At 39.5% G+C, this 27,583-nt stretch overlaps 1 protein-coding gene across 7 annotated transcripts in view; it reads left to right on the top strand.

Annotated features, from left to right (window-relative positions):
• SPATS2L (spermatogenesis associated serine rich 2 like) overlaps window positions 1–27,583 on the top strand; it is a 176,264-nt gene that overhangs the window by 128,601 nt on the left and 20,080 nt on the right. For 6 of the 7 annotated variants that reach the window (XM_012525334.4, XM_012525333.4, XM_023588910.3 and 3 more), the window contains 2 exons: window positions 9,556–9,762; window positions 11,111–11,246. In XM_012525334.4, coding sequence (XP_012380788.2) covers window positions 9,556–9,762; window positions 11,111–11,246 — 343 coding nt within the window. The remainder of the gene's footprint in view (window positions 1–9,555; window positions 9,763–11,110; window positions 11,247–27,583) is intronic. The other variant, XM_071216204.1, reaches the window with a different exon arrangement.

Raw genomic sequence — 27,583 nt, 5'->3', positions numbered from 1 at the left:
TTATAGCAGCAAAGCTATATTGGTGCATAGTACATTGTAAAACTTTTGTTTATCAGTTTTTTCCCAGATAGAACTACTTTCCAATACTTCAGTTAATTGTGATCAGATGATGTGCTTCATTGAATTGCCTGTGTATTAGGAGACTATAAGACCACCTTAATTCAATGGGTTAAAGTAATTATTTTGGAACTACTCTATATTTAATACATTCCTTAAAATTAGATTTGAATTCTATGTATACTTCCTTTAGTCTACTTATAAATACCTAAAGCTTTCACTAAAAAGTAAAAACCAAAGCAAAAAAAGGATTTTTCAGAAACTTCCAAATTTTAACATACGTGGATATGCCTATATTATAAAAAATATTTGAATTCAAGTCATATATCTCTCCAAAGAGAGAAAGGTTTCTGATCTTTGGTACTATTAACAAAACAACTCTCAAAGTTCATGTTTTACTGTGTAAAAATAAAACAAATCAAGAATAGGTGAAGTATATAAGTAGATACTAAGATTTAGTAACTGGAAAAATAATAGTTCTCAGTGTTGGGAAATGCAAATGCAGCTAAGTGTAAACACAACTTGACTGAAAATTAATTTGGCAATGCATATCAAGAAGATTTTAAGGAAAAAAGGCATGAAGTTATATGCTTCTTCATCACTAACCCCACTGAATTATAATAAAGGAATTTTTTAAAATGTAGACTCCAACATTAATGAAAGCAATAGGAAAGGGGACATCACTTTCTGGAAAAGAGAAGTAGATTTAAAAGGATTGACTGATGAAACAGAGTATGGAAAATTGTTCCATAGAATAAAGAGAGAGGGCACTTTGATAAGAAGGAGGATGACTACCTGGCAGACCCTGGGAAAGCTCCAGATTCAGAGCCCGCTAATAGGATGGAGGGCATGCTAAGGTAGAGAGAGTGAAGCAGGGGCATTAAATGATAGTATTTTAAGAGAATGTCAACTACCCCATTACCATCTCTTCTACTGCCAGTGTGTCCATAAAATACCTAATCTTTAAGGCAAAAAAAGATGGAGGGGGGATTTGGGGAAGATGGCAGAGTACAAAGCTCCAGGAATCAGTCCCTCCACCAAAACAGCTATTAAAATGTCTGAATCAACTATTTTGAAGCCCTGGAATCTAGTAGGACACTGTGCAACATCCAGGGAAGATCTGGACATAGAAGCTGGTAAATTGCAATAAATATCTTGGATTTCAGCCTCCATGCAGCAGATACCATTCTCCATCCCCCAACTGTATGTCAGGCAGCAGGGGGGACTGCAGCTGAGGTTCTCGCTGCAGCTTTCTGGTGCCAGGGTGGGCAATAAGTACCTAGTCCTACAAAATCTGGGGAGTGTGTTCTAGTCTCTGATCACTACTTTTCATCAGATACTTCAGATTTCTGGGGTACTAACTACCTGCCTCAGGCAAAATCAACAGAGGAGTATTAAAGAGACAGTTTCTCTCTCTCTCTCTCTCTCTCTCTCTCTGTCTCTCTCAATGACTTTAAATTGACCATCTTAAGTATGTTCAGTGAGCTAAAGGAATCCATATACAAAGAACTAAAGTAAGTTAGGAAAATGTTGCCTGAATAAAGTAAACTGATGGAGATTATAAAAAGGAGCCAAGCAGAAATTTTACAACTGCAAAGTATGGCAGTTGAAATAAAAAACTAATTATTTGGATTCAACAGTAGATTTGAAAAAGATGAAGAAAGGATCAAAAAATTTGAAGACAAGGCAATTGAAATTTTCCTGTATGAGGAACAGAAAAAATTATAAAGAAAATGAAAGTATTCTGAGGCACCTGTGAGACACCATCAATACAACATATGCGTCATTGGAGTCCTAGATGGACGAAAGAAAGAGAAAGGGATAGAAAAAGTATTTGAAGAGTTCATGGCCAGAAACTTCTCAAATCTGAAGAAAGACATGAATATACACAGCCAGGAATCTCAACGAACTCCAAGCAGGACAGACTCTAAAAGATCTACACTAAGACACATTATAGAGAAATTGCCAAAGTCACAAAGAGAGGATTATGGAAGAAGCGACTTGCCACATATAAGGGATCCCTAGTAAGAGTAAGAGTGGATTTCACATCAGAAGACAGTGAGATGACATATTTTAAATCCTTAAAGAAAAAAACTATCAACCAAGAATAATTCTATAGCCAGCAAAATTCTCTTTCAAAAATGAAAGTGAAGTTGAGACATTTTTGGATAAACAAAAGCTGAAAGAGTTCATTACTATAAGACCTGTCCTAGAAGAAATGCTGAAGGGAAACCTTCAGGCTGAAGTAAAAGGACACTAGACAGTAACTTGAACCCATAGGATTTAATAAAGAACATTAGTAAAAGTAACTACATAGGTAACTATAAAATTTCTGCATTATTTTACTTTTGATTTATAACTGCTTCCCCTCCCCATATGGCTTATACAAATGTGTAAAGTAACATTTAAAATCAATGTTAATAGGCATTCAATGAATAAAAATATAATCTGGGACAATAACAACAAAAAGGGGGATGGGACAGAAATATATAGGAATACCAACTGAAAGTAGGTTGGTACTAGTCAAACTAGGTTATTATTAGTTTAAGATGTTAATTGTAATTACAAAGGTAACCATCAACAAAATAACTAAAAAATATAGAGAAAAGAAGGTAATCAAAAAGCAACTAAATACAAAAGGCAATAATGGAGTAATTAAACAAAAAAATAAATAAAACAGATATAGAGAATATAAATAGCTAAGTGTCAGAAGTAAATCTTCCCTTCTCGCTATTACATTAAATGTCAATGTAATAAACTCTATTAACAGGAAGAGATTAATAGATTGGATGAAAAAGTATGATCCATCTATATGCTGTCTAGAAGAGACTCACTTTAGGTACAAAGACTCAAAGAGATTATAAATAGAAGGATAGAAAAAGATATTTCATGCAAACAATAATCAAAAGAGAGCCAGAGTGGCTATATTATTGTCAGACAACAACCATTCCAAGGTCCACAGGATGTAGGAATAGAGTATGGATTAGAGTGGACTTACTGATGATCTATTCATGAACTATTGTGATTAGTAATTGAAGAAAATGTGGCATTGGTGTGGAGAAAGTGGCCATGGTGGTTGCTGGGGGTAGGGAATAGGAGGAAGAGATGAGATGTGGAGGCGTTTTGGGGACTTGGAGTTGTCCTGGGTGATGCTGCAGGAACAGTTACCAGACATTGTATGTCCTCCCTTGGCCCACTGGGTGGAATGTGGAAGAGTGTGGGCTATGATGTGGACCATTGACCATGAGGTGCAGCAGTGCTCAGAGATGTATTCACCAATTGCAATGAATGTCTCATGATGATGGAGGAGATTGTTGCTATGGGGGGAGGAGTGGGGTGAGGGGGGTGGGGGGTATATGGGGACCTCATATTTTTTTAATGTAATATTTTAAAAATAAAGACAAAAAAAAAGAACAATTTCCAGATTAGACCATATGTTAGGCCACAAATCAAATATTAATAAGTTTTAAAATACTGAAATCAAAGTATTTTTTCAGACCATGGTGAAAAAACCTAGAAATCAATAAGAGAAGAAAAACTGGAAATTTTACAAATATTTGGAAATTAAGCCACACACTATTATTACTTCACCAATGAGTCAAAGAAGAAAGACAAATTAAAATATATGGGATGAAGCAAAGGTAGTGCTCAGTGAAAGTCATATCTCTAAATACCTACATTAAAAAAGAAGAAAGATCACAAATCAATAGCCTAATTTCACACCTAAAGGAACTAGAAGAAGATTAAGTTAAACCTAAGATTAGTAGAGGAAAGGAAACAGCAAAGATGAGAGCAGAGGTAAATGAAGAACAGAAAATTATCAAAACCAAAATTTGATTTTTGAAAGCCCCCAAAAATTGACAAACTTTTAGCCAGACTGACAAAAAGAGGAACAAGACGCAATAACTAAAATTAAGTGGTGACATCACTGCTGTCCTTACAGAAATAAAACATTTTAAGAGAATACTATGCCAACAAATTAGAAAATCCATATGAAATGGACAAATTACTAGAAACAAAATAGCTGATCTGATGTGAGAAGAGAAAATACCAGTGGACCTGTAACAAGTAAAGAGATTGAATCAGTAATTAACAATATCCTGATAAAAAGAAAAATCCAGAACCAGAAGGTTTCAATGCTTAATTCTACAAAATATTTAAAGAAGACAACAGCAGTCCTTCTCAAGCTCTTCCAAAAATTAGAAGAGGAGAGATTACTTTCTAATTCATTCTATGAGGCCAGCATTAACCTGATACAAAAGCCAGGTAAAGACAGCACAAGAAAACAATATTACAAACCAATATCCCTTATGTATGTAGATGCAAAAATCCTCAACAAAATATTGGCAAACCAAATACAACAGTATATTGAAAGTATTATGTACTATGCCCAAATTTGATTTATTCCAGGAATGCAAGGATAATTCAGAATTTTTAAAAGCAATCAATGCAATACACCACAGTAATAGAATGAAGGTGAAAAAACAAATGATCATCTCAGATGCAGAAAAGAAATTTGTCCAAATCCAACATTTTTTCATGCGTGATAAAAGCACTTATAAAACTAGGAATAGAAGGGAACTTTCTCAACATGATAAAGAGCATTTATGAAAAACTTACTCCAAGTATCATATTCACTGGTCAAAAAAAAAGCCCCTATGATTAGGAACAAGGCAAGGATTCCCACTGTTACCACTGTTAATCAAAATTGTATTAGAAGTTCTAGCCAGAGCAGTCAGGCAAGAAAAAGAAATAAAAAACATCCCAAATGGAAATTAATTAAGTCAAGTTATCCCTATTAGTGGATGACATGATTCTTTATATAGAAAATCTCAAAGAACTCACAAGAAAGCCACTAGAGCAAATAAGTGAATTCAGCAAATTTGTAGAATATAAATATGCAGAAGTTAGTTGGGTCTATGTATACCAGTAATGAACAGTCTGAAAAGGGAATCAAGGAAATAATTCCATTACAAATATTCTAAAAGAATAAAATACCCAGGAATAAATTAAGCCAAGGGAGTTGAAGACTTGTACACTGAAATCACAAAACATGTTGAAATAAATTAAAGACCAAATAAATAGAAGGACTTTACGTGTTCATGAGTTGGAAGATTTAATATTGTTAAGATGTCAGTACTGCCTAAAATGATCTACAAATCGACTGCAAAAAAAAAGATAAAATGTTTTCATCAAAATTAAAAACTTTTGTGTATCAAAGGATATTAACAAGAACAAGACAACGTACAGAATGGGAGAAAATATTTGGAAACCATTTATCTGATAAGGGTCTAATATGCAGAATAGTTCAAGAACTACAACTCAACAAAAGACAATCATTTAAAATGGACTAAGGATTTGAATGGACATTTTCCAAAAAAGATATTCAAATGGTCAATAAGTATATGAAAACATGTTCACCATAACTAACAATTAAAGAAATGCAAAGTAAAACTACAATGAGCTAGCACTTCGCACCCACTAGTATGGCTATTATTTTTAAAATGGAGAATAACTAGTATTGGCAAGGCACAGAGAAATAGGAACCCTCATGCATGGTTGGTGGGAATGCAAAATGGTACATCCGCTGTGGAAAACAGTTTGGCAGTTCCTCATAAAGTTAAACATAAAATTACCATATGACCTACAATCCACTCCTAAGTAATGCCCAAAAGAATTGAAATCAGGGATTCGGACAGATATTTGTACACCATTGTTCATCGCAGCATTATTCACAATAGCCAAAAGGTGAAAGCAACTCAAATGTCCATCAACAAGTGAATGGCTAAACAAAGTGTGGTGTACATAGAATTTTATTCAGCCTTAAAATGAATTGAAGTGCTGGTATATGCTACGACATGGATGAGCCTTGAAGACATCATGTTGAGGGAATAAGCCATACACAAATGGACAAATATTGTATGGTTTCTCTTATATGAAATACTCAGAATGAGCAAATTAAAAGAGACAGAAAGTAGAATAGTGGTTACCAGGAGTTGAGGAGATGAGGAAATGGGTAGTTATTGCTAAATGAGTCTGAGTTTGGGTTTGGGATGATGAAAACAGTCTGGAAGTAGTGTTGAAAGGTAGATAGTGTTTTCATGCACTTATTGTCAAAGACACATCCATTTAAAATAGTTAAAATGATTTTTATGTTATATGTATTTTACTACAATTAAAAATAAATAAATTGCTTTTAAAGAGAGAGAGGAGGAAAAAAGGATATCCTAGTACTTTAATGACCTTTTAGAACAAACTCAAAGCTCACTGGGGAAAGATTAGCAAAATCCAGAGTCTCTCAGTATATAATCCACAATGTTCAGCACCCAGTTTTAAAAATTACTGAACATGTGAAGAAGCAGGAAAATGCAACCTATAATCAGGAGAAAAAATAGTCATTAGACAACCCATAGATTGGAATTAGCAGAGAAAGATGGATATAACTGGTGAGCTTATGGCAAATTTCAAGGGAGTTATGGAAACTATTTTAAAAATTCAGTGTAAACCATAGAATTAAAAAATACAATGTCTGAAATTTTAGAAAGTCATCCAGTGCACTTGGCAGTTTGGACAGTGAAGAAGAAAGTATCCTTAAACTTGAAACAGGTCAAAAGAAATTAAGCGTGAGAAAAAAAGCAACAACAAAAACATCCTCAGTGACTTGTAAGAGTGTCAGGCAATCTCACTTGTGTATAATTGGAATCCTAGAGGAGAAGAAAAGGGAGTGGGGGAAATCCATGAAGAAATTTTAGACACGGTTTTCCAGATTTGATGGAAGTGTGTATTTTATGCTTTAAGCATATCTCAGTTCAGAGAAACCACATATCAAGTGTTCACTAGCCACATGCAGCTAGTGGTTACTCTCTTGGCCAGTGTAGGCTTATATCAATCACTTCCCAGTCAGCTACAGCCTCTTAAGCTTACAAGTGGTCCAGATAGATGGAGAACTCATGGTCCTTCATAATGCTAGAGGGTTGTCATTATATCCAACAACAACACTGATTATCTGTTCCTAAATTGGAATTTGTCATCAGATGAACCTAATTCAGTTACCACTCTGTAACTCTCTACCAATTGTCATCTAAAAGTAATCCTATAGTTATCCTATAGTTGGAGACAGATCTGAGCAGCCAGTATGTAAATATACCCAAGTGGTATTTGAGAATTTCAAACCTGTATAGTGCCCAGTTACTCCACCAATAATGAGACAGCTTTTAAGTTTCCTAAAAATTACTGCTACTAAGATTTCTCAGTGAATATTTGTTGAATAAATGATGAAATGAATCAGTAGCCCACCTATCAGTTCTCTGATACACAAACAAAATAATTTCAGCCCTAGGTTAATGAGGCCAGGCCCATTTGCATGCTTGTCTTCCATTTAAAATGCTTTTGCATTTCAACAGAATAATTTTTTTCTCTGTTCTAAAGTCATTATTTCCATTAGGCTAGAATATAAATCCCCTTATTTTCAAGAATAAAACTAATTTACTACACCATGCATGATGAGCTGTATTCTCAGTTTATCATGTATCCCATCAAGACAGAAATCTCAGCTGTGGTTTTTATAGAGGAAATGAGTTGGAATCAACCTGAACTTAGACATTGTTTGAACACAAACATTTATAGACTTGTGATAAAATTTGTTTTTAATCCTTTATAGCAAGTTTTCTCAAGGGGAGTGGTGCCATCCTTTGCCACTCTGGGAGCAGGATCTTGGGCTGCTGTAGAATCAGAATCTCTGGGGGAGGTGTGGTGTCTGGGAATTTGTATTTATTGTAAGTACCTCGCAACCTCAATAACTCTAAAATTTGACAACCACTGCCCTGCAGCGAGGTCCATCTTAATATAACTAATGATAACGTTGCATACTACCACTTAGATATGGAGGAAATGCTGTTGCCAGTACTTACTTTGTTTACTACCTCTGTTGAACATATCATTGTACCCTGTAGTTTCTCTTTACCTAAATTTTAAAAGCCAGTGGTCGTTCAGCCTGTAAAAAGTATATAGTGCTTTGTTGATGGGTTATGAATGATGATTCATTTATAGTCAAATTTACATTTGTCATGAATGGGCTATTGTCTAAAATAAATTGAATAGGATCCAGACTGTATTCTTTTGTACTTTCCCTATGTGTATTCTGTAATGTTCGTGACAGTGTCAAGAAAGCTGTGTGTTTTATTTGTGCTTTAATCCAGTCACTAATTCTATAGACATTTATTGAGCCAGCCACAAGCCCTGGGGCTTCAAAAGTGAATCAGTGGAGTGATGCACGGGAGCCCTGTTTGATGATATGCATGTTTGTTTTTGTAAGTTCACAATTTTTACTAAACACTTATTGTTTATGTGTATTCATGCATAAATGATATATTCCAATGAAAAATTTTTAAATGAAAAAAAAAATGAATCAGATCCAGTATCTGCCCTCAAAGAGGTCATAGGCTCTGCAAGGCAGAGGTGAGGGACAAACATGTAAGCCTTGTATTACCATCTAATGTGTTAGGTCTTAATGGTACCATGGGAGTACAGGGAAGTGGGGCAGAGTGGACTGTCTGGAAAAGTGGCTGGCTTCACAGAGATGATGTAGTGCTGCTGGAGTATAAACCACAGTAAGCTGGAGCAGTTAAGTGATTCCCACAAGGTCATCTAAGACTTAGGGAGGATCCGAATTTGGACCTCCCAGATCCAGACCTGCATTCTATCCAGTAAACCCAGCTTTCTCCGAGAACCTGGCCTTCAAAAGTACACTGTGTTCTATTTTTTCACTCCCAAACTCTCCCTGGTAGTAAGATGTTAAGGGTGATACATTTCCTTTTCAGCCCACTAAGGTACCATTTCATTTACTTCAGCAATAACTAAATAGGAACCTACCTTTAAAAGATGCTAAAAGCAATGTGCTGCTAATTTACTGCCATATCTATTAAAACTCCAGAGAGAATCTGACTCCAGATTTTAAATATAGTCGATATTATGATGCTGTTTCCTGATAGAAGCCCTCCATAAATTAGATGAAACGATTATTGTACCTGTTGTCATTTCATTCTCGCCCTACCTCCAGTCACTCTGCTGCTTTCATTAATTCAGAATAAAATACCACAAGACATTAATGTAGCACATGGAGATAGGAGAGTTACATTTTTATAGCTTCAATATAAGTTGTACTTAAAGATAGCTAAACTTTAACTGGAATTTTTTTAAAAATCTGATCATTTCATGTAAGCCTCTTAATATGATGCAGGGGCTCAGGGAGTTAAGTGGCTGGTACAGGGTCACTCTGCAAGTCATTACCAGAGCTGGAACCCAGGCTCAGGCACAAGGCTCTTTCTAGTGCATTTCCTAGTTATCTGGGGATTCTGTTCAAAGTTTCTCAACTGTCTCCAATGAAAGGCATTGTTGCCGACATGTAAACAAACAAAAATGTTGGCATCTACCATCACTGTATCATCAGTGTTTTTAGTTTATCACTTTAGTTTATCATTATTTGGTGTTTTCTTACAGAAGGCAACAGACTACTGCAACAGAAACTATCCTTAGATGGGAACCCCAAACCTATACATGGACCAACAGAGAGGTCTGACGGCCTACAGTGGTCAGCTGAGCTGCCTTGTAACCCAAGCAAGCCTAAGGCAAAACCATCTCCTGTTAAGTCCAATGCCTCTGCAGCTCATCTTGAAATAAAGCCAGATGAGTTGGCAAAGAAAAGAGGTAAAGTGGTTTTTCTTGCACAAATGGTTCAGCATACTTTGCACACACAGAGAGTGCCAGAATGACAGAACTTTCCTAAAGAGGCCACTTAGTGAAAAGAGATGCAAATGAAATTGTGTTTCTTTCTGTGACCCACATAGACTGAAAGGCAGATGTGGCTCCTCCCATGTGGATCGAAGGTCTTGAATGTTGAGGTGAACTACATCCCCCTTCTCTGCCCCCCTGTGATCGTTCCTCTCTTTGTAGGCCTGGATAAACTTGCATCACAAATACTTTCTACCTTCCTATCTTGTAAAGTAAATGTTAATGTAGTAGCTCCTTTAGAAATGTGAACCCTGAAAGGGACTAATCCTTCCCTGATCAACAAGTTCTTAACTTGCACTGAATGAAGATGAGTCTAGAGCTGGTTTATGTCTCCTTCACAGATGATCTTCCCCATGTAAGTTGAGTTCTGTGTTCAGACTTGCAGATATCATATCACTAAAAGATGGTTTTACACTCGACCCACCCTGTATTACTTTTTGAGCTTTGATATACTTTATGCATAACCGATATTAAAATTGAAAGGGGCTAAATCACTTCCTTTCTGATCCCCAGAAGATTAAATAATATTCTTCTCATTCAGCCTCAGTTGTATCTGATTTCCCTGGCTTTGGTTTGATATACTTTCTCACTTTTTTTATACGGATTTTTTTCTTTCTTACCAGAAGCATGCCCTTATTGGAATAAGTACAATTTGCCTATTCGCTCTGCACTATCTGTAAACCCTAGTGACAATTTCAGGAAATCAGGCAAGATTGGCGCCCACAGAGCTGCTCTAAATGCTGCAGCTATAACTACAGGCCTGGCTCAGGACTGATGGGGCCAGAGCCAGCGGACCTGGCAACCTGGCACTGATGCTCAAACCACTCACTGGCATATTTGCACCTCTCTCACTTCCTGTGTCATTTTCCTCTTCCAAAAGCCCTGCTGGTTTTTAACCACACAAAGTGGTTTTTATAGAGAGAGCCTGCAGCACAAAGGTTTGTAGATGTATCAGATTCTAAGAAACTGCAGTTCATGATAGAACATAATCATCAGAGCCTTTTTCTGGAGGAAGGAGTCAAGTACACCCAAAATGGCCTGGCCAGAAAAGCCCACTGGTAAAAGCACAGCAGGTCCGTACAAATTACCCACAGTGGGTTAAAAAACTTTGTGTAACTCCTGACAGAACTTTTTGTTCTCATTGAAAAACAAAAGACCGAATCTCTTTTTTGGGTGGCATAATTGCTGTGTTTTGTTGTTTAGCTCACCAGTAAGAAGATAGTGTGCTCAATTTAACAATTTTTTTTCCTGACATTAATTTTAGGCCCAAATATTGAGAAATCAGTGAAGGATCTGCAACGCTGCACTGTTTCTCTAACTAGATATCGTGTCATGATCAAAGAAGAAGTGGATAATTCAGTGAAGAAGATCAAAGCTGCCTTTGCTGAATTACACAACTGGTGAGTAATTTGATTCAGGAGCTACACCTTTATGGTACTTGAGCTGTTCCTATAGGTTAAAGCATTAGATGGAAAATGTTGTTTACTCAATACAGAAACATCAGAGAACAACTCTCCAGCAGATTTTGTAAAGCTGGAACATGTATGTAGGGAATGAAAAAGAAGAGGAAATGATACACACAATTCATTGGAATTTGAAGTTGGCCCCAAAGTGTATGAATGATGTAGGACAGAACCTCAACAGAGAATAAAACCTCAACAAATATTATTTTTGACAAATCTCTGGAAGTTAATACCATGAATGCTACTAAGAAAAAAACAAAAACAACCTATTGGTTAGCCTTATCATTATAAAATAAGAAAAATGTCCTAAACAAAACTCAGAAACAGCTTAGATAATTTTGGTGATAGAATCTAATTTTAAGACTAAAATTAAGAAAGTACAGTAATATGGTTTTGGTCCTACTCTTCCTGCAAGTTTTGATGGAGGACATCTCTTTGAGCCCTTACCTTTGCTCAAGTCCACAACTGGAATAAAGCTTCTGTATGTAAAGGTTAAGTTATTATTAGTAGGAAAATGTTCTCAGAGTTTCTTTCGGGTTTCTTTCAGTATCAAGTAACAGAACCCCAAGTCATACCAGTTAAAAGACAAAAGGCAATTTATTGGCTGATTAAAGAAAAATTCCAAGAGGAGATCCCCTCAGGCAAATTTGGTTTTCAGCCCAAATTAGGTCATTCGGGCTCAGTTCCTCTCTCTCTCTCTCTCTGTCTCCTTTTCTCCCTCCATCCGTCTCTCCCTCTCAATTTCTCCCACAAACTCCTTGGATCTGCTTATTCTTGGATTCATCCTTAGGCACAGTTACTTCATGTGGCAGCAAAAATGAATTCTGGCAGTTCCAAGCTTACATAATCTTTAGCTCCTGTGATCTGGAGAGAGAGGGTTTTGTTTCCAAGAGTTCCAACAAAAATCCAGGGATTCATTCCCACGGCCTGGGTTTGCTCATATATCATCTGTCCCTGTGCCAGTCACTGAACCTGTGGGACGATGTCTTCCCGCTCTCCAGGCCAGAGTCAGGTGCCTACCACAGAGTTAGGTGTGGGGTGAGCTCCACCTGAACCCCATGGACTGCCTTGAAGAGTGGTGGTTCCCCAGAGGAAGCTCAGGGCACTAACACCAAAAGAAAGGGGGAAATGTAGGACATAGAAAACACATGGCTGCAATGCCCAGGCTCAAGTAACACGTTTCCTGAACCTCACGGGCCCTGAGTCTGGAATTTGACCATGTCTTCTGCCTGTTTTTCCTCAACCGAACCCCTGCTTTGAAACTAATTATGGAATTGTGTAAAACTAAAAATTAAGCCTAACATTAACCTACTCTGAAATCCCGGACTTTTAAACCATCTGTTACATGGAATAGAAATTCTCAGGATGCAGAAGACATCCGGGACTAGAAAGAAAGCCATCTTCTTCAGTTATCATTGAGACTCTCAAAGGCCCTCAGAGGTGAGAAGGCCTTTACCTCCCACCCAAGTCATGGTAGCTGAACCTTACTTGAATTCTTCTCTGATTAATCCAGTTATAACCTCTTTGATTCTCAAAACAAACTCCAAGAATTTGTTTGCAAAGACTTAGAGAAGGTAAAGGTGCTATGCAAATGAAAAGTATGATTTTATGATTGGTTTTGTTTTATTTTATAGTTAAATGACCAGTCTCCTCCTAAGTAGGTTGCCCTTGTACTTATAAACACGCCCAACTTGCAGCCTTATTCTCTAGAGGCAGAGCCAGCAAACTTTTTCTATAAAGGGCCAGCTAGTAAATATATTAGGCTTTGCCGGCAGCCATCCAGTCTCTGTGCAACTACTCAGCTCTGCTGTGGTGGCAACTAAGCAGCCACAGACAGTACAAAAAGGCATGGGCCTCATTTAGCCCGGGGAGGTCGTAGTTTAGAAACCCCAGTCGAGAGGTGGGGTTAGTTAGCAGCTCAGAGAAGACCACTCTGCCTTATCCTTTTGTGAGGCATTTTAGCGTAAACTCTTCCTCTGAGGTTCCTGTATGATACCTTCCATCCCAGTGATTCACGCAATAATTGACTAAGTGTAGCAATGACCTCAGATTACCTCTGTCTTCTCCAGTTGCTCTAGTACTTTTATTTTTAATTTTTTATTTCTTAGTAAAATGAACATCACATGGGCCATGAAACATCTTAAAATTCATAACAGATTCTTTGAGTGTTCCTTTAGTCCTCAACTGCTGAAAGCTTGAAACCAAGAAGGTTAGCACCCAAGGAAGTTGTATATCTCTCAGGCTGTCTGTAATTCATACTGTGTTTTTTTTCTTTATTTTAAAGGAACTTTAGATTACATAAATGTTAAATATAGCAGATTCCCTGTGAGCAGCCAGAAGATTTAAGGCTCTAGAACATATGTTTAATGGGCATAGTGCTAATTATAGGTTCAAATAAATGGGACAGAAGAACCAAGTATAGGAAAATTATAAATGAGTCTAGCTCTGCTACATTGGAGGAGATGGGTGTATTTTAAACTGATGGGCATGATCACTCCTGAATGAGCTCTGCCATGCAATATTGCTGTTTAAAAGTCACCTACTTGGCAGATTAACGCTTTTCCTCCAAACTGCAGATGAAAGAATTTATATCAACCATTTTCTGTGTGCTAATGTTACAAAATGCTTCGATGCAGCACTTGTTTTCTAATCTAACCTTTACTAAAAGTGATCCTAAAATAATTGCATAAGTATTAACTTAAAAATAAAACCAAAGTATTTTTCTTCAACCATTTACATGCATTTCTGCCAAACAGAAAAACTTCACCTCTTTTCTAAATAAGCCCACAACCCAACCAACACGGTGTCATGCTCAAATATAGCCTCTCTCTCATTTTTGAAGAGGGAGAAAAGGATGAATTTTGGGTATTGTGGTGTCCTTGAAAAACATGAGGTTGCAGAGTGAGGAAGGCAGCTTTGAAGTTCCAAGAAAGATTTCCTCGTGGTGGTGAAAGCAGGCACTTAGGCGTTAGAGAGAGCCTCAAATGCAGCTCCATTCATTTAATACCTCAGTTATACCTGAGTTATAACCTCAGGAGGATACCTTAAGGTGTATCTCAGTTTGGAGGACGTGGGACAAATCCTCTGGAGATTTCCAAAGCAAGTGCTGATTTTGAGACAGATGTTAACTCATCTGGTACATAAGCTTCATGGGCATAGACATTCCATTTCTAGTTCCTCTTCTCTCCTTAGTTTGGGCTACTCAGTTGTCTTACCCCCAAAGTACTCAACCAGCTTTGCATGTAGTTTAGAAATAAATAGAAACCCTCAGGGAAGAAATTCTAAATATTCACTCAGCTACCAAAGTGTCTGCATGAGGAGGTAAGTCCTGCCTGTCCAAATTCCACAAAAAATACTGCCAGAATTCATGGGAATGATGATTTTGCTAGGTTGGGAGAAAGCAGTTATTTGCACATGCTCAATGTAAGTGAGTACACATCAGGGTAAATGTACTAAATGCTTATCCTCCAAAATCAGGCTAATAAAGAATATCTTGCTCAATACAATTATGGAAGCAAACCACCAACTAGCTGAAACATAAAACCAAAGTTGGCATTTATCCAGGACACAAGTAACATAGAGCTAAACAACCATAACATACAGCATTCTCATTTTCTCAGAAAGAATTGGGAATCTGGGAGAGGAACAAAGATATACAGTGCTCTCATAATACATCGTAACAGAAAATAAATTTTGCAACATGAGCATCTGTGTGAAAAGTCACATCAGGAACTAACATGAAACAGCTGGTTTCTTTTCAGTATGATTAGTCCCCTATCACGACTGGAAAATATTCATCCTTTAGAATCATAGCTGCCAGAATTAATTGCTTTGTGTTCAAACTAGTCTGACTTCTCATCTCAAATCTGTGTGTGTGTGTGTGTGTGTGTCCAAATTGATTATGAAGCCTTAAAATGAGCAATAAACATGATATTCAAAAAACATTGAGGAAGGAGAATAATACTTGATAGCTCCGCCATATGCTGGGGGAGAAAGTATTCCAAAATAGAGTTGTAAAAATTCTGTTTGGTGCTATTGTCAATTTAACATCTAATTAAAGGCAGTCTTAGAGAAAATGGAAATGGTAATGAGCCAATAGGATAGAGAGTATGTTGGGGATACAGGGAGGGGGACCAGGGCTGCAAAGAAGGAGTGTGGAGAAGGACTGTATTTGCAGGCTGCTTGCCTTCAAATAGGAAAGGAAAATCAGTTAAAGCATATGTTCTGCGTGAAGAGGCCAGAAATTTTCCTATACCTCGCATTTATTTTTAGTTGGGTCTGACCCAAGTAGAAGTTGGAAGTAAGTCGGGTTTATGCTCCCGCCACCCTAACCCCTGCCCATTTCCCCAACCCCCCCCCCATGCCTGGTTTCCCTCCATTTTGGAATTTCCCCTTTCACAGCAAGACAGGATGAACCCAGAGGCCAAAGACCCCTCACCACGACTCCTTCAAGCAAAATGTAAACTTGTAATGGTGTTCCCAAACCCCTTTCCTTTTCTTCTCTTTAACCACTGAGACTCATTCGTCTTGAGTAACAGATCCTTTTGATGATGACGTGTCCTCTGTCCAAAAGTGACATACCTGTATGTTAGAATGTTGTTACAGACTTTGTTGAGACTCTTCCCAGCCAAAGGAGGAACTCTAAAAGTGAGGATTTCAGGCAGAAGAAAAAGCTCTTTTGAGATAGGTATTTCTCCTTCCCATATCCCTCAAAGCCCACTCCAAAAGGGAGCCTCTAACCTGCCTCCTGAAGCCCAGTGCGAGCCAGGCCCACCACACTCGGTCATCAGCGTAGTCAACAGGCAAGGCCGGAATCCTCACCGTGACATTTTTCCGGGAGGGGAGTTTGAGGAGTACTCCCATATGGGAAGTTGCCAGTGGGACTGCTGCATTTCAGAGCAACCTAGGCAAGAAATTGCCCCGTATTCCAGTTCACTGCTCCTTGGAGGCCCAGGTAATGTAAACTTGGGCCATTTGTCCTTGGAACCCCTTGACTTTGAGTCCAGATAAGACCATTTTCTTCACTTTTGCAGGCTTATCACACAGCAGGATTCTTTACTCGGTTGGTTTGATTTTCCCCCACATTCTCCAAACTTCAGCTGCCTTTGTGAGATGCCTGGCTTTCCAAACAATGTTAAAAGCCTGTTTATTTGTGTGCTCTTCGGGGTTTTTTTTTATTTCTTCTCTTTCCTGAATACCTTAACACTGACTGAAAGATGATGCCTGCAAATTAATATTTACTTTTCTCTTTACCAAAGTATATGTATATACACTACAATTAAAACCCTTAGAGCTTTGTGATCATCCCTTACCTGGGTTCTACCCCCAGAAATGCTGATTTACCTGGTCTAGAGTGGTCCCAAGAACAGAATTATTATTTTTTTAAGAACCCCAGGTGGTTGTTTTATGCTTCTGTGGTTGAAAACTACTGGTTGAGAGTCCTGCAAAGGATGAATGGTATGTCTGGGGCTAGAGCAGGGAAGATTTTGCCTCCCAGGGGGCATTTGAAAATGTCTGGAGGTATTTGGGGTGGGGACGATGGAGGGGAGAGGCTGCTGCTAGCATCCAGCAGGTAGAGACCAGGCATGCTGTTCAACCCCTGCTGTATACAGGACAGTGCCCGCCACAAAGGATTGCCCTGCCCAAGATGTCAGTAGTGCCAAGGCTGAGAAAGCTGGGATCAGAGAAGAGTGAGAGGAAGACAGTGTTCATCATGCTGCGTGTTCCACTGGAACTCCTTGGGGAAAGGAAGGAGCCGCCTTTTTGCAACATCCCTGAGCATCTGTCTGCCTCTTCCCCCATGTTGTCCTCAGAATCCACCACTGGAGACATGAGGGGGAGAATTTCCTTTCCACTCATTTACATACCCCCAAAATACACCACTTTGCCTTCTCTTTTCATATCAGTGCAGGAGGGAAGTAATTTTTCCATTCTGCCTGAAATGTAAACCTTCTAGCTACACATTTTAAAGGTCAAATTCCATTTTCCCTCCTTGAGACCAGAAAAACAATTACATTAAAGTGTAGAAAATTGAGGGCTTTGCTTTTTTGTCTATTTTTCATTATAGAATTCAACTCAGTCCTCTTAGAAGAAAATGGAAAAATTAAGAACTGAAAGTTGTAGCTAATGATAGGCAGTCATTTTCATTAGCCATTCTGTCTATACTTGAGTCTTTTTCCTCATTTTGCAGTAAAATCAAATATCACAGTGGGGACTGGGAATAGGGTGAAGATCTGGGGCATGTAAAGATAAATACAGTAGGACGTTATTCCATTAAGAGTCTGTTTGGGGCATTATTCTCTTTCTCTGGCTTCAGCCAGGCAAGAACATTACTTGATGCTCCATGGCACACCCAGCAAATGTCCAAATACTCTTAAAGCCAGTGACATGCTCGGGTTGCCAGCCCTTGTGCAGTTCAAACTGAATGAAAACAGGAGGTCTTTTTCTATATCTTATGATGCAGTAGTGGTTGGACAAATACCTGATGACGTTTAATTACCCTCCTTATTTAAGAATCATTGGAATTGTGGTGCTGTATACTTTGATAGAAGTACAGTATGGGAAACACATGTTTTAGGTGAAACAAATCCTGGTATCAGATCTGTGTCACAGATTGGATGCCTTGACAATAAGCAAACTTGATTTTTGTTTCTGTTTTTTGTCATGTGGAAGATGTTATAATCATGCATAATGGGTAGAGGTTCCATTTTGAAACCAACGAGCCCAAAATAGTAAGGTGTACACACTAAAATCCAGAGTATCTGGACTAGTGTAATTGCACAATAATAAAACAATGCTTTTCTCTGGGCCATTCCACAGGGCTGTTTTCTAATGGGATTACCTGTGGGAAAGCTGACATTAGGAACCTGCCTTTTCAGCTACTTAGCATTGGTATATAATAATTTTACAAAGCCTTCAGTTCCCTATTAAAATATCAGGAATGTGGTAAAGGTGATCATATTTTGCCAATTCCTTAGACTAAATATGTAATGAAGACAAATCCAAGGGATTTCCTAATGTTTTTAAAAGAAATTTAATAAAAGGTCTCAACATCCTTCTGCTCTAAAAACAAGTACAGTCTTCCCATTGATCAGAACTTGTACAAACAAGGCTTTCCTAACTAATCCCTTTCCTTCTCATCAAATGGTTTTTCTGGGTGCTCACATGCTTGTGACTTGCACAAAGCACCATTCAAAGAAAATTAAACAAACTTGTTCCTGCACCCCACCCCCAATACCCAGCATTATGCCAGCATAGGAAAAGAAAAAGAACCCAGTACGGTGATGGACATATACCTCCCTGCAAAGGATATCAAGAGACAGTAATGGAAGAGGCTCATAAACATATTTGTGCCTCAAGAGGGCCATATGTTTGTGGTTTGTTGCTGTCCTAGCTGATAAATTGCCCAAAATGACTCCCTTTCCTCACTCTGCATCAGTCCAAGAAACAGAAATAAGCTCCAGGATCCATTCTGAAATTGTGAAAAGGGCAAATAGCACATAACAGAAAACCTCAAGGTTCCTGTGACTTTGTGACTAAGGCAGGTCCCTGTGGTACAGGGTATTTCAAATCCTGCCTGCACACACTGCCTCATTTGTGATTATGTGTCATTCTAAATAGGGGGAGCTCGTTCTTTGGAGGTGAAAGCTTCTCTTTTCCTATTTCCTTTCTTCCCCGAGGTTTCTCTGCATTAGATGCTTCCCCAGGGCTACTGCAAAGGCTGAATGAATCCGTTGACATGAAGGAAGAGCGGGTTGATAAATACCAAAAGTGCAGAACTGGTCTTTTCGGTTTGGGTACAGTCCCCAGGAAACCAGCATAAACAGCACCTTGTATTTAATAGCCTTCCTGAGCTACACATATGGATTGCCTCCATACATTATGTCAGTCGCACACGTAGCACTGAAAGTCAGCTTTCCTTTCACTGCAGCCTTCTTTGGGGGATAATAGACCCATAATAAGATCTGGCAGACTAAAAGTTGATTCTGATTTCAGCTTGAAATCTGAAAAGATTTCTGAATCTTTTAAGTAAATGAAGGATACCAGTCAGCCAGCCTGATAACATGTTCCTGAAAAAGAATTATTCATTTTTATCATAGAACAGAAATATGAAAAGGAATTAAGCTATCTATACATACCCATAGGGAGAGTATGTATCACATTGTTTCTTCAAATTTATAACATAATACACTTGCACTGGGAAAGTAAATGAATTTATTTTTACATATTAGTACAAACATAAAATACATTGGGAAGTGGATCTGGCTCAGGCGATAGGATTCCTGCCTACCACATGGGAGGCCCCTGGTTCAGTTCCCAGTGCCTCCTAAAGAAGACAGTGAGCTGGTGTGACAGGCAGGCATGGTGAGCGGACGCAACAAGAGACATAAGAAGAAGGTGAGTAACACAGCAAAGCAGAGAGTGGAGGAGGCTCAGGCAATTAGGCACCTCCCTCCTGTATCAGAGGTCCTGAGTTCGGTTTCCAGTGCCTCCTAAAGACACAAGGAAGATGAACAGACACAACAAGTGCAAACAACAAAGGGGTGGAGAGAAATAAATAAAGTAAATCTTTAAAAAAATAAAATAGAATACATTATAATATGAAAAGATACATCACAATTTCAGAATGGATCTTGAAACATTTCTAGTTCAGAGTATGACTAAGGAGTCATTCTGAGTAATTTGTCAGCTAAGACAGGAATGAATCATATAGAAATGCTATATCTGAAGTCAATATAATAAAACTTCCTTATATGTAAACTTATTATTCTTTCAGTGACAGCAAATCCTTGGTCCTTACTAGGGCATAACCTAATAAAAGTTATATTCTCCAAGGTTGTATTTCCAAGGTTATAATGAAAGTTGTGTTTTTCACTAAACTAAAATACATAATTTAGAGTTAGACAGAGTAGGGGTTTAACCCCATCTTGACACATTCTATCTCTGAAACTGGTTAAATTTTTTTAACTTCTCTTTAGCTACAAAATGGGAGTATTGCTATCACTTTTTAGGGTTTTTGTGAGGAATCATATACAAGATAAATCTTCCATAAGATCACCCTTGAAAATCTCTAGCCTGGTACATGCATGATGCTCAAAAAACAATTGGTTCTTTTCCCTTCCAGATGAGCATTTAGTCAGTTTATTTTCTTCTACACCAAGACACTGGGAAGAAGTTACCCATCTCCAAGTTTTTGTATAGTTCACATGCAGTGGATCTCAGCTATGAGCTCTGGGTATTTCATCCCACCTCTTTGCTGTTAACTACTTGATGAGGAGAGAAGTAAGGCAAAGAGACCCCCAATTCTTCATGACCACAGTTGCCTCAGTGCCCTCCTTCCCCTTTCAAGGATTTCATGCCTTCTTTCTACCCTTCTTAACTTTCCTTACTTATCCAATCAATGGATAGAAGAATGTAGCCAGTATTGTACTTCACAAGCTTTGAAGGGCAGGAGGATCACCAGTCCAGAGATTTTGATTCTGTGGGTATGGGGTCGGGCCCAGGAACCAGCATTCAGTGAGTAAAATGAGTACCAATGGAAGTGGTCTAAGAACCACACTTGAAGAAGCACTGCTAAAAACAATGAGATATAAAAGATAACCTCTTCCTAAAAAATCCCAAGGTCTAGTGGGTTCAGATGGAACAAGCAGGATGATGTAGGATAATGCAAAAACTCTGATGAGCTCAGCGTGGATAAGGGAAAATCAACTCTGCCTGGTGAGTTTGGAAGGGATCCACTGCAAAGATCACATTTGGGCTGAGTCTTGAAGGTTGACTAGGAATTTGCCAAGATGGAGGAGGAAGAAAGATTTCATGCAGAAGGGACAACACAAGGAACCCAAAATACAAAGGTCATAATGTGCTTGGGAAGAATATGTTCTTTGGGTCTCACTCCATCGAGAAAAGGATTTTGAGCACATCTCTCCTAAATCAGCAAATTTGATTATAAAATATATTGGTGTGCTACTGTTAATCGTATGCTAAAGATTAGGAAACTCTACTTTTTTAGAATAAAAATAAGTACATAGAACTTAATATTTTATTTGTACCCTCCACTTGGGAAGCTGCTGGACCAGGACAGGGAGTTACTGAGGGGAGTGGCAGGTCGTGAGACAGAAGATGATACCAGCTGATGAAGCTCCATATGGCCCAGATGTGCACATTCCCTGCCTCCCTCCTCAGAAGAGAGTTGAGAAATTCAGGAACCTGCCGGGTGCATGGGTACAGTTAAGCATGGCGGGCTGTCTTGGGTTGGATATGGGCCAGCATTTCTGTGATTTCTTGTACCACTTAAGGCTACAGTTTCTGTTAAGTTTTTCATGTTCAGCAATCATGGTGGCGCCTGCATAAGCCCTCCTCCTCCCTCCCCAAAAAGAGAAAGAAATACAACAGTGTTCAGAGTGGTTGGCTATATTTGGGGAATGAGACAGAGGGATTTTGCCATATTTTGTTTTATTTGGAAAATTGCTTTTTTAAAAAAAATCTTCCTTTCTATATTCCCAGGGTTTTTTAAAAATGAGCATATAAAATGGAGTAAAAATTGAGGAAGGATGTTAACTCAGTTCCTTAAATATGACCTTTGTGCTATAAGACGGCATCCACCAATAGCACAGTTTGCTTTCTTTTCAGTGGGCTTAGCTTTTTTAAAAATAAGGACAGTAAGTCAGTCATTTTTATAGCTGTTGCAAAGCTAACACACAGTTGTTACTTTCCCTGAATAGCACTCTCCATGGAAAGAAACAAAACTAAGAAGTAGTGAACAAAAATAAGGACTTAAATTATTAAACCAAGTCATAAAATTCTAAATGGAGGTGTATGAGGAATATAGATTTTCAGCTGACCATGTGGGGTTGTGGGATTGTAGAATTTGTAGGATTACTGCAGCCATGATGTCATTTCTAAAAATTCCAAGAAGAGAAGGGAATCCCTGTGTGTTGTCCTTGCTGTTGTCCTTAATTACCTTCCTCCTTTGTGAGGCACTCCAGGATTCCTTCAGCTTTGGGAAATGACCTCAGATGGCATACTGAAATATTCATTAACAATGCTTTCAAATCATTGGAAGAGGCCAATATAAAATATGCAAACTAAGATATATTAACATATTTTATGATCCCTGATAAAAGGCAGAAATAAAATGGGCTCAGCCTGATGGGCAAATTGAGAGCAGATATAGATGTTCAGTGCTGGTTAGAAGGACTTGTACGTTACTTTGTATGCTGAACAGGAGTCGTGCTTAGAGGCACCACTACTTGATTTCCCTGATAGTCCTGATTAGTGGACAGCTATTCAAAGGGTTGTGTTCCCATACTGAAGACACATATGTTGGATTTTGTAAGTTTACCGAATAGCATTGTGGCACTCAAGAAAGCGTTAGAAAGATCCATTTGTCACCACTGCTGCGTTCAGAAAAAAGAATTCCACTTATTATTTTTTTCCAGTTATAAAAAGATTGCGGCTTGCTTTATAAAACCTCAACACAAAAATGTGCAGAGTAAAAGGTGACAGACCCAGGAATCCCAGCAATATTGAAAAATGAATAAGTAACCACAACTGACGATTTGATCATGAGCCCAAGGGTTAAATCGGCAGCAGTAGAAGTGGAGAGGAGGGTAGGAGAGACGTGTCTGAGGTAGACTTCAGGGGACTTAATCATGTGGAAGTGAAGGAAAAGGAGTTGTGGAAGCTGGGCGAGAGGTGACACCAGGAACCAGCCCAGGAGAGCGCAGAGAGAGGATGGGGAGCAGAATGGAGAAAGGAGGAAGTGGGCCTGGGCAGCTTGCCAGAGCAGCGGGGCCGTTTGTAGGCACATGTCACAGGGGAAAGGGCTGCGGGTCCTCCTAACACTGGGAATACAGAAAATGCACTGTCTTGCTGCATTTGTGGCAGTCCAGCCAAGGACAGAAATTGTTGACAGCTGCAGTGGTTGACAAATGGATGAGCTGAAACTGAAAGCCCTGATTTATTGTGCCCTAGGCCCAATAATTCCTGATAATACTCTTGGATTTGGACTGACAGTGGTACCTGCAGTAGCAGGACAGCATGCCTTAATGTATGAAGGACGTTTTTGTGCCCTCTAACAGGTGGCAGTAACCTCACACCGAGGTGAAGGGTCACGGCTGCCTCCACTGGGAAGTAAAGGCAGCCTCTTCCATCGGTACCGGCTAGTAAAGGGCCAGTGCAGGTCTCCAGCTCGAGATCCCCCCAGAGAGGCCACTGGGTACTACTGGCTCTCCTTGTCTACTCCTGCTGCAGCAAGAAGGAGCAGAGCCCACAGGTTGGGAGGAAGATTACTTTTGGCTCTTTGGTGAAAGAAATTACAATTCTTTATTCCAGGAAGGCTGGTTCACCGTTCATCGCTCATTTGCATGCCTTCTGCTATTTGGTGGAGGGCAGGAAGGCTGAAACATTACATTACCGTTCATTAGAGTCCGTTCTCCTCAGCAATTTCCACGTTTTCTTTCTCCATCCTGGGGCTGGGGCATATCAGGGTCATTGGTGTGCTCAGGCTGCCTGTGCCCACTCCAGCCTCGGTTTCCTCCCTGTTGCTTGCCGTTTGTTTTGTTCTCCTTGGCAGGTGATAGTTAAGGAAGCTCAGAACTGAAACACTTTAACCACAGGAAGGTGCTGAAGTAGAATTGTCAGGGATCAAATGGCCCCAGGCAATTTCTCTCACTGCACCCTCCCTGAAGAAAGCTCCTTGGAGATGGAGCGTGGTCTGGTTTTAACTCTTGGATTTCTAACTGTGGTTGCAGATTTCCTTCCTTCAGTTACCTTTGAAATTCTGCTTTAATTCCTCAATATCCACCAGCAGGTTCTGCTCTCCAGCTTAGCAACCAGTGATGGCCCTGTGACTGCCCCCCATCACAGCACCTTTGTTTACGAAGGACATTCTGTGTGACTTGGCTCATCCAACCTTCCAGACAAAGCAGTTTTGTCGCGTGGATTTTGGTCTCGAAATTTTAACGCAAGTCTTTCACAGAGCGAAAACTGATAAATCAGTTCCTTCTTAAAGTGCCTTTCTTATTCTTTTTATTATTGTTATTATTAGCCCTCTATATGAAGGAATCAAGACAGTGGAAACATTTTTATAAAATGTCACTTTATTTCTGTGATTAATTATATAATAAACCATAAAGGCTTTGCCATGGTAATCTCCTTCTCCTTACACCCTATTGCTTTGAAAATAAAAAGCTTTTTTATGGCAACAAAATAAAATTTTACTATGCAAGCAGTTTAGACAAAATGAGAAGATGTGTTTTGGGAAGGATCAAGGATACATCTGAAGCACATGAGGTCAACATGGGTTTAATGTGAGCTGTTTATGTAGAACACATTTGATATGTCTTTAGTTTGGTGCCCTTCAGCGTGCTTTACCCCTCCCACTTAGAGATCTTTTAATTGGACATTTAAAGGGTTCTGTATTTCTTCAAGTACAGAGGGTCACAGTTGAGCAAAACCACTTCAAAGCAAGAATTGCCCATGATTAGTAGGAAAAAGCACAAATTTCAAAAATTTATTACCACCCCAGCTTGCAAAACTTTTAATTGAGCCAAACTATGTGTTTTTGGAGAATACATATAGTTACACTTTCATTCATAAATGTATATCTCAAGTGATTAGATTCCATCAGTCACCAAAATTATATAATTTTTTCATAAAATAATTTATATGCAAACATTACAATATACCAACCAAGAAGAAGTTTTATAGCAGCCATAGAAAAATTAGTATGTTGTCCTCTCTTCCAATTATTTAGCACCATCAAGCAATTTTTTTGAGCAACCCACAGTGTCTAAGGTCATAAACAGAAGTTTCTTAGAGCTTCCCTAAAGAAGCCACGATGAAGCAAGCATGTGAAGGAAAACTGGGAGTTAATTAGGCGAGAAAACACAGAATTGAGGAGAGTGGTCTTCCAGGCTGAGGGAAGTCATGCACCAAGGCCCTGTGGCAGGGAGAGAGGAGAGGTGTTCATGAGGCTGGGAGACCACCCCTGGGTCACTCGTGCTCTACCTACTGGTCCCAGCACACAGTAAGCACTCAGGGAGTGTTAGTTACTATGAGCTCTTGTTTTGAAGTCTGATACCTGCCTGCGCAGGTGTACCTCAAAAGCAAATGTGCGACCTTTGCTCCTTCCCCAGTAGGAATTTGGTCCATGACACTGACTGTGATTGTTCTTGAACACATCAACTCCAGTGTCATTGCTCTCACAGGACGACCTCTATATCTGTAACTCCATACCAGAGTCTGGGCCAAGCACTCTCTGTCCTTATCCAGCCTGCAGAATATTCAGCTGTGTGACTGTCTTAGCACCTCTAAGAAGATTCAGAAGGATTTGCAGTGGCACCAGTGAGGATATTCATGAAGCTGAAGGTGACCCCCAGCCCTTGTGCGCATTCAGAAGGTTTTAGAGAGTCTTCCCTCTGACCCTTGGTTTGGTCTGGCCCTCAGCTCGCCGTGGTGGTAGCTCCTCACTGACAGCCTGGCAAAGGACAGGCTGGCCATACTGTTTCATCCTCCATATGGATTTTCCAGTTATTCTCCCCTGCGACAGATCTGCTGCCTTGAAAGCAAAAGCCAAGGAAACTCTCAGGCTCTGGTTATTGAGATTCTTGAGGGAGAGTCAGGGTTCTCTGCTCTTAGTTTGCACCATGTTCAACCTCAATTCAGAGCAGGGTCCTGACTCAGCAAAGAGGTTCATTGGCCTGCCCTTATACACTCGAATTTTGAAAGCACAGTGGTACATAGCAATGTAGAAATTACTGACACTTGAAGGTGATCTTCTTTGTTATGTTGAAATACCCAGAGGAATGGAAGCATGGTTGGATGCCAACTCCATAGGCTTAAGCAGATTAATGATTCAGTGCCTATGACCCTCATCGCTCCTGTTTGCTAACCCAGAAGGCCTGAAACTGACACTTGTGTGAATATCCAGGTTTGTTTAATATGTGTTAGACTGGGGGATATGTATTATACACATAATATGTTAACAAAGTTAACCAACAAAAATTTTATGTTAAAGAAATTAGCAAAAGCCCCATGCCACACCATTATCCTTACCCAGTAACCCCCCGCTTCCACCCCCCTGCCACACACACACAGGCTGTAGGATTCCTAGCCCCCAGGGTAGGTCTATGGCCTTGTTTGGGGTGGATGGGGGGACATACTGGAGATACCAAGAGAGTCTTCTCCTCAGGGCCCCTAATTGGGGGCTATCCTCTCTCCCCCAACCCCCCTGCCATCTACTCCTCACCCACCTATTGGAAATCTGAAGACATGTCAATCTTGTATCATTGCATGTATTTCCTTTGGTTGTGTGTCTTGCATGCCCTCAAACCTGGGAGCTCTGTTTAGAAGCTGTATAGTTTACTGGGAGAGAGAGAATCCCAATTTCTTCTTGCCATCACCATTTTCTTCCATTTCTATCTGTTTTTCTCTATTTCCCCAGTAAGTACCACAGGTCCTCTCACCTTTTTCCCCTCAGCTCCCTGGAAAAGAACATAGTCTCCACAAAGTTGGTAGGAATCTTTGTTTTATCTACAGCTGTATCTCCAACCCAAAACCATCTCCTGTCCAATGGTAGTCACTCAATAACTATTTGTGGAGTGAATTAATGTTTCGTCAATTTTCTCATTTCTAGTCCTTTTGGTGGTGTATTCCCATACAGCTGTCAGGAGCCTTGTGCAACCCTGCTTCAGTCCCTTGATGAAGAAAACAGCTACAGATGCTCTTCCAGGGTCATGTGACCTGTAGCACCATCATTATGTCCCCAGAAGTCAGCTGGCATCTCCCAGCCCCTTAAAACCAAAATAAGTTTCTTGGACTCCTTTGTCATGTCCTGTGGCAGTCTAATGCCTTTTCCAAGATTTTTGCCAGTTCTGGGGGGATTTAACATTCTCATCTTCACTCTGTCTCCAGGCTGATGCCTCTTCACAACTGTTCAACCTTACATTGACCCAGATGTAAAATCCAATCACCTCCTCAATTCCATGTGTGTGCATCTACAGCCATTCAAATCATTCCACCAAGCATAGTGGACTTGGAAAGATCTTGGGAAGTCCTCGAGAAAGACTTGACTTGGGCCTCCCAAGAAAGGCTCACACACAGCACATACTTCAGAGCATACTAGACATTCAACATACTAGATAGCAGTATATTAGACATTTGGGCTTCTGGAAGTTCTTTTGCCCACCCCACCACCGGTGACTTCTTCCAGGCACTCCCTCCACCCTACCCAGCTCCCAGCCTTCTTGCTAAATGCTCTCTTCCCTCCCCAC

The sequence above is a fragment of the Dasypus novemcinctus genome, chromosome 7 (genome assembly GCF_030445035.2).
Source record: "Dasypus novemcinctus isolate mDasNov1 chromosome 7, mDasNov1.1.hap2, whole genome shotgun sequence".
NCBI classification, from domain to species: Eukaryota; Metazoa; Chordata; class Mammalia; order Cingulata; family Dasypodidae; genus Dasypus; species Dasypus novemcinctus.
The sequence above is the reverse complement of the archived record's forward strand: the minus strand, read 5'-3'. Positions and strand labels throughout refer to the sequence as shown.